This window comes from Primulina eburnea, chromosome 8 (genome assembly GCF_022965805.1).
Source record: "Primulina eburnea isolate SZY01 chromosome 8, ASM2296580v1, whole genome shotgun sequence".
Taxonomy (NCBI): Eukaryota; Viridiplantae; Streptophyta; class Magnoliopsida; order Lamiales; family Gesneriaceae; genus Primulina; species Primulina eburnea.
Window position 1 is genome coordinate 30122167 of NC_133108.1, and position 8481 is coordinate 30130647.

The following is an 8481-nucleotide window of genomic DNA, read 5'->3' on the forward strand; positions in this document are numbered from 1 at the left end:
TTATGATGTGCCTTTGTGTTTAAACGCTCGAAAACTTTGATAACTATGCGTAGGACAAGCACCGGAGAGACAGGAAGGGATTTTTTTGCAAAAACCAAGGGAGAACTTGAGTGGCTGCTGAAGGTTATTTCGAAAATGATGCTGCTGCTGAAGGGGAGGGGCGGCTAAATGGGCCTTAATTAAAATAAAGGAGATTAAAATGGTTTTAGGTCCATTATACAATAAAATAAACCCGTCAAGCTCAATAACACTCCCAAAAAATATTTCGTTTTGGTACGTTTTTGAAAATATTGTCTGAACCCTCAAAAAGTCCTCTGAATCTTTAAAATTAGCATACAGGTTAAAAATTTGACCCGACGAGTAAAAATACTCAACCGAGGCTCATTTTCAAAAATCATACTTAATTATACCATGTATTAAATAATAAAAATAAAAATTTAATAAAATATATTTTTTTCCTAATTATCCTCGATCTACGTTCTTCGTTCGAGCGCGAAATGCAATTTAAAGCCCAAATGCATGAAGGAACATCAAACATGCACATGTGGTGTTGTCCTGGTGATGGGCTGGTGAGAGACAAGAGTCGAACAAAGGGGCTATGACAGTTGCTGGACGTGAGAGGGCAGCTGCTCGCGCATGAGACGCGTACAGAGGGCTGTTGTTGCGAGGGTTCTAGGGTGTGAGACGTCGGGTCTTTGTTGGATGGGGCCTGATCATGGTCTTACTTAGTGTCTAAGGAAGTGGTCTAGGGCTTTTCGAGCTGTGGTCCATTCGGGGTCGTAAATTGCCCGAACGCGTCAAAAAAAGGGGCGAAGTGAAACCAAGTTAAAATGTTATTCCATGTTTCAATTTTGGCTTGTGCTTGGGGACTTCCAGCCAGAAAATGGTGTCTTTGGATGTTAAGAAATGTCTGGTCTTGGGTATGGTTCGAGTTGGAAGGGTAGTTTGGTCATTTGTTTAACCAAAAACACGAAAACGGTGGTGAACGAGCCATCCAGTAAGCGAATTGAGTCGTTTTGAAACGTAGGTCCTAAGATTGAATTTCCAGCAAGTTACTGGATATTTGTGGGTGTTTTTAAAGTTTTGGGATCGAGTCGTCTCTTTGAGTCAAAGTTTACATGATGTCTCACTCTTCTCCCGACGGTGAAAGGAAAATTGAATCCAATAGTGATCTGAACAAATAAAAAAAAGAAGGAAAATTGAATCCAAAAGTGATCTATGAACAAGTAAAAAAAGAAAAACATATGCAGTAAAGATAAGAGAATAAAGCTACCCATGGTAGGAGAAACCTTCAGAAGTTTTTCTCAACTCTAGAGTCACTGATCAGCTTCAGCTTAAACAAATAATCAAATTCTGGTGGTGCCACTGAAGATGCATGTGTAGTACATTCAAAGTTAAAGAACAAATTGATGTAAATTGTATATTAAGATTAAGATAAATCATAAAAATAGTGAATTAAAATCTGAGTTGAACTGATGTTTATGAGCTTGGAGAGGAGAACTTGGTCATTATCTTAACATTGATCTCTCCGATTTCTTCGGTCCATGTGCACATGAATAATGATTTGAAAAATTTTAACCCAGAATTTATTGAAATTTGAAACTAAAGAAAAGGTGAAGGAAGAATAAGTGGGCGGTTATGAATAAAAAAAAAAAAGAAGAAGAAGAAAAGATAATGGGAGTTGAAAGGAGAAGAAATTAGAGGTAAACCACAGAAATTTTGATTTCATTTTCCACATTCCTTTTTTCACCAACAGCTAAAAAAAAGTGGGTAGGATGACCAAATTGAATGTTTTTTTAATTATTATTTTTTATTTTAAAAGATAAAAAGAAGCCGTTTTTGTAACATGAAGTTGACCACACCAAAATACCATTGTTTACTATAACTCTATCATCTTTAATTAAAAAATAAAATAAAAAAGAGAGATGTTGTTGTGTAGTTTGATGAAAATATTTTTAGATTTTTTTTGTTCTGTATTTATTAAAATGGAAACCCATTAAAGTAATTTTCGGATCCAACTCAAATTAGACTCACATCAACGGATGTTTTGACAAAAACGAAATAGAAAATGATGAAATTCAAAAAAAAATTCGCTCCATATACAGTCGTAAAAATATTTTAATTCCTACTTCTCACAAATTTGGGTACCTTTCGCTTATTAAATTAAACCAGTGGCATAATCGTACATTTGGCTCAAAAGCAAGATCCATGATCCACATCTTAGGGTCAGACACCTATGAGCAAAATGAACTATCCAAACGGCTAAGAGCACTCACAACCCAGGCCAGTCGGTGTTTTCCTCCCCACTACACTTTTTAAAATGTTACATGGTCCTATCAGGTTGAATAAACCTTTCTGAAATAAATATTCAACTGTTTGACAAAAGAAATGGACTAAGAGTAGCTTCTTTTTGACTTCGATCGGCCTATTCACTCAGTTAATAAAACTAATCTAATTTACCCATTCACTGAACCCACGACGGTAGCATTTAACACTTAAAGCGTAAGCTAGTGATGTTTTTGGCTGGATGGTTTCGTTATCATAAAGTAGCATAAACGAGATTATTTGCGAAAATAACGATAGGAAGGACTAGTTTTATCCCTCTTACAAATAATTTTTTAAACCAGCAACTGCAACGTTTCAAAAAACAGATAATTTTGTGATATTTACCCATCAGAAAACTTTGCTGAACACAAGAAAGGAACCCGAGAATTAAAAGATTTGGAATAATGAACTAGAGCTAATTGCTGATTGTAAAGCATGCATGATACAGGGACATGGAATTCAACATCCATCAGCTATGGGCGCAAGAAGAACGAAAAGTGCATGCCATAGGAAGAATCAATGAACATCAGAAATGGAGTTCAAGTAAATAGAGCAATTCCACAAACGATGTCCTCAGCAAGTTTAAAAAAATGTTTTGCATACTATTTAAGATTGGGACGAGTTGGACACCTAACCTGGCCTACATAAAGAGAGGATTCACTAGGAAAAAAGGGCTTGACTTAACAGATGCATACATTGATTTTCACTCAATCTCAACCCAATGCCTCCCATGATAAAAGCATAAACTTTTCAACAAACCAGCAACAGCAGCACCTCCTTGAAAACCGGTACATTAAGCACGCCACACCTGCACACCTGCAAAGAGGCAATTATAATATACTATTTGTTAAGTTTCGCGCTAACCAATCTATCAAGAATCAACGAAGAACTTGGCCCTAAGTATACAGCCTAACGATAAACATTCTTCCCCTGAGAATTCAGCTTTGCTGCAACTTGTTCATCAGACAATGGCAAGTAGTAGATCCGAGGGGCTGAAATAGTTTTCCAGAAAAGATCATCCAAAGTGACAATGGGTGGGTCAATTTTCTCAGGAAGTGGAGAGTTAGGTTGATCCCTAGCTGGGAGCAGGTGCAATTGTTCTCTTGGTAGAGGTACCACCCTTGACGGATGCTGACGTTCCCCAACTGGTGCTGCATTAGCCAGTGGCGGTGGTGGAGGAAGAGAAAGAGGTGGAAGTTGCAGTGTCGGAACTCGTTGGCGCGGAGACGGTTGAGGTTGCACTGGCAGTTGAGCAGTGGAGAAGTTTGAAAGCGCTCTGCTTGACGGTGTTGTGGAAGATGCAGGGGGAGCCTCCACACGAGCTTTAACTTCTTGAGGATCAACAAACTCCGCTACCAACATGCGTCCTCCATTTGGAGGCCACTGGAGATTGTAAACGGCATTCCGGGTGTCTACAGCTTCCTCAATGGATGAATACTGCATGCCATGAGTACTTTAAAGTTATTTTTCAGAACAAAATCCTTGATCAAGAATTAAAAAAATTTGAAATTTTTTGACACAATTACAAGATAAAGTTATCATGCACTCTGCCAGAGAGAAAACAAACTTAAATTTTTTGACACAATTACAAGATAAAGTTATCATGCACTCTGCCAGAGAGAAAACAAACTTACGGAGACACAGCAGTGAGTTTTAATGTGATCCATCCAGAAACTGGTAACAGTGCCCGTCTTTCCAAGAAGCCCTTGCACTGCTTTTAAAGTAAAAGGACGCAGAAATCGATCGATTCTGAGAGAGTTACTGGGGGACCTTGGTGATGGCGGAACTACCAAAATCCAACAAGAGTATGGTTAAGAGAATTACTGATACACATAATAATGAAATAAATATAATTATTAGGAACACTGCAGTTACCAAGATGTTCTTTTGGTGCTTCCTTATTTGTCGAGTCAGACGTGTTCAAGCGCCTGATGGAAGTTTGAGCTTGAGATGAACTCTTAGGGGTCTTGAGAGTCTCAGAGTTACCTCTTTCTAGCTCAGAACCCTCAAGTCCACCAACTTTTCATCTGTTCTGTCTCTTCGCTGTGTCATTGTTCCCAACTGCTTCAATATCTGTCACGTTCAAAATCATAAATCACCAAGGCTTTGCAATGGAAACAGGAAAAAAGTTCTCAACATTGTCCAAACAGTACAATGAAGCAATTAGCTTCAGTTCAGTGTTCCAAAACTCATGCTAGACGTCCGTCTAGGCGCCGCCCAACCACACCGAAAAGGTGCTAGACGGCCAGCCTAGGTGGCAAGGACGCCTAGACGCTCCTGGGCGGATCTAGGCGTGCCCTAGGAATTTAGAGTTTTTTGGATTTTTTTGGGCTTTTAATTTTTGAAAACCCAACTAAACCAAAACATGAAAATCAGACAGAAAAACTTGTAAAAGGAACATTTAAAAGAAATAAAGTTTATCTTCTTAATGAATCTTTAGCACAAAATTCTGTCCATTTTTAAAACCTAAAAAAGATATGATCCTCTCTGAAATTAAAAGAAAAGGCCATTTAAAAATAATTCTCTCTCCTTTTCTTGCAACCACTCTCATATGGTACCCATGTTTTTAACACAGATAACAAGGAAAACAATCCTCGAGGAAACAAAAATTCAATGCTATCATGATTATTCACTCCAAATCAGACCACCAATTCAAAACTTTATATAATATATAATGCCACCCAAGAAAACATGAATGTCAAGATTGCACACAAGAACTGTAATGAAAAACACTCGCCATTACCATCAAATTTCCTTTTCATAGATGTCAGCACAACAACGTTCTTGTTTACAGCATTATCAACTATAGCTTCAATTGTCTTATCACCACAAACTATATCAACAATATTATCCTCCTCAACAATAGGTAGTTCAGATTTTTCCACCAGATGTCTTGTTTGATCAGAAACAGTCTTGTACTCCATTTGTTTACTCTCCACTACATCCTCCTCCATGGAGTCATCACCAGAACTCTGGTCAAAACTCAGCTTTTCGGGACCCAATTCATCTACATCAATTTTCTTTGGAATGTCAACAGATTCAGCATTACGACCATGAATCTCTTCATTTTCTACTACTGTGTCAAGCGGGGACTCTTCTACATCCATTGGATGTGTTTCAACACCATCAGAGGTAAAAGTGCTGGGTGGAGGGGGATTCTCAGAGTCAACATCTAGCTCTAATTTGACATTTTCATTAATTATATCAAGCTTTGGTTCATTTTTCTTAATAATGGATTCAGATTCAGTAGAAACAGAATCAGTTATTACTTGAGACCCAAAATGAGGGTTTTCAACCTCAGATACCTGATATTTCAATTGCTGGACCTGGTGATCCGGTTGGGGACCCTCGGAAGTATCGATTTCAGGCTGAACCAGTGAAACAGTGGCTTCATTCTGAACTTCACTACCCTTAAGGTTTACTGGAGGTGGCATGGTCATGCTGCTTTCATCAATCAGAGGCATCGGAATAGAGGGATCTGAGAGTACAGGAGTAACATCCTCATGATGTGATTCTACTGTATCATGGTTGACTCCTCTGGTCAGATCTTCCTCCTCATGTTGCCATAGTTGTGCAACTCTGATCCACTCAAAGCTGTTACAGGAGCAACTGTCTCGCTGACCACAATAGCAGTTTCCACTGTTGTGAACTGAGAGACCTGCTCCCCTAAAACCTCAACCGTATTGATTTCCTGTTCAAGGTTCACTTCCATGTCTTTGGCTTCACTTGGTAATCCAATGTCATGATCAATCCCAATATCAAGGTTGCCATCCAGCGTCCCAAACAGGCTGCCCCCAGTATCTGCAAGATCTTTAGATCTTCCAGAAACAGTATAACCTTCCAATGCTTGTTCAGACAATTTGGTTAACCTCATTTAGATTGTTATCAGTACTCTTCTTGCCACTTTCCCATTCATTGCGCACTGCTTCATCCAAACGCTTAATTAAATCTTCTTTCAACCCCTTAATAGTCAATTTACGCCTCTTAAGTTCTTCCTTTAGCTCAATGACCTTCCATTGGTCCAGTGGTCTATTTCCAAGAAGAACATATGGTGATGACATTTTGAATCAACCAACTGTGTTTCAAAAAAACTCTGCAAAAGAACCATTGATAATAGGCAAGTCAATAGGGGGATGATAGCAGATATATAATTAAGATTATGTTTTAATTTAGGATAATGCTAAAAGTACATCCAATATATCGTACATCAATAATATCATGAGATTTTGCTATAATATAGTGAGATTTTGTATTCAATATATTATTAGATTTTGATAAATTAAATTTTTGTATTGATTTTTTTAGTAATGTACAAATATTGATGTAACATATAACATCACTCTTTGATTTATGACGATTGATAACAATCTTGTAATACAACACGAAATCATGTGGGCAGATCGTCATTTATGGAGGGCTTTTGGAGACAAGAGATCAATAGTCAAAATAAAAAATCAATAATTTTCATCACTCTAATTCCTTTTCCACTCTACCATATCTGACTGGGAAAGGTAAAGAAATCATATTGATATGTAACTTGTGAAACTAACTACAAACAAGTAAATGTTAACTAAACAGTATGTTTAGCATATAATGCACATTTTGTATGCTTCCATCTACATTATCAGACCATCAATACACACACAGGAGAAAAGATTTGTCTTTCCCAACTAAAAACTCGTCAAATATTCTCCAAGATGACGTGTAATAAATGCATCGATCCCATACCCAATTGCATATCAATAGTTATGCGTCTATCTCACATAAGGTAAAAACAAAATGAAAATGAAAACATGAATGTGTTGAAATTATAAAGAGACATCCATCTATAAAGAATCGACACTCACATCAGACTATAGGACCTGAAGCGCTGCCGAGACCACAGTTTACGATGAATCTAGCTGCGGAGAAAAATAACACTGCTGAATCACAACACAAAAAAACGATTAACAGAAAGGAAAGGGGAAATTCAAGCACAAAAATACAGAGAGAAAACGACAAGAAACGGCACGCCTAACAGAATTAGGACACAAAATAGTGTTCGGGTGTGGAATTGTGATGGTCGTCCAGACACTGAAGACAGACAAAATATCAAAATCAGATATGACCCTTTTCCTAAGGCCCATGGGCATGTGTATATACACAAACTTGAGGTCTCCCTCTCGCTTGGAAGACGGGCTAATACAAGCCCATGGACCTATAGTAATAAAATATCAATATTTATATCGGACATGGACCCTTTTCATTTACTAATTATTCTGTACATGCGATACATATGTCTACAGGTTTTTTTATCATTATCGATGGACTAATGTGAAATTTGACAAATTATGGAGGGACTAAATTGATAGTTGAATTGTTGAAACAAAAAAAATAAATAAATAAAAGTGTGTGTTGAATTCTTTTTAAAAAATAAATAAAAGTGTAATATTAGTATTACATAAGGGTAAAGTTGGAAGAAAAAGTTGGTGTCCTTCTTAGGTGGTTACTATCATATCATCAACTTTAATAAAATAGAGTAGATACACACACAATAATAATAACATCAATCTTATAAAGTTGGAAGAAAAAGTTGGTGTCAATGATTCTTGACACCATCCACAATGTGAAGGAATAGATGACGAGACATCTGAAATCGTCGTCGAAAAATACCTTCATGAAATCTGGGATTTTCAGCAAAATAGTCGTTGAACAAATTCTGATCGGCTATTTCTCTATCGCGGTGAATTACAATGTGACCTGGAATGGATCTTCTTCTCGGACCTTCGTTAACTTGTTGATTGATGTAGGTGTGTAGTATCGTATTGCGTGCATGAATATGGCTAATGATTGCTCCTTGAATCTCATCAATGGCTTTATCGATGATCAAATAATTAGTTATTTCATCTTCATTATCGGATAATGACGATGAGCCTGATGAAGAATTCATTTTTTTTAATATAAATTGTTTGAAAAATGTATACTACGAATTAGAGTTTATATAGAATTTCTTACGATAATATGGATGAGATTTCCTATCTCGAAATCTTTCCATCCATAGAATTAGATTTCATTAGATAAGGAATCTCATCCAATGGCATATATCTCTTACCATGTGACTCAACGGTCACGAGGAAGGCAGAACTGCAATTTGAGTTTGTCCACTAGTTATTAATG

General features: G+C 37.1%; 1 protein-coding gene across 1 annotated transcript; it reads right to left on the reverse strand.

The window, feature by feature from the left end:
- Positions 1-2847: 2847 nt before the first annotated feature.
- On the reverse strand, positions 2848-7423 carry LOC140839141 (uncharacterized). The gene is made up of 5 exons (XM_073205775.1): positions 7173-7423; positions 5069-6418; positions 4201-4344; positions 3960-4111; positions 2848-3762 (listed from the first exon to the last, which is right to left on the reverse strand). Exons 2-5 carry the CDS (start codon positions 5787-5789, stop codon positions 3235-3237), a joined length of 1545 nt encoding a protein of 514 aa, XP_073061876.1. The 5' UTR covers positions 5790-6418; positions 7173-7423; the 3' UTR covers positions 2848-3234.
- Positions 7424-8481: the final 1058 nt, after the last annotated feature.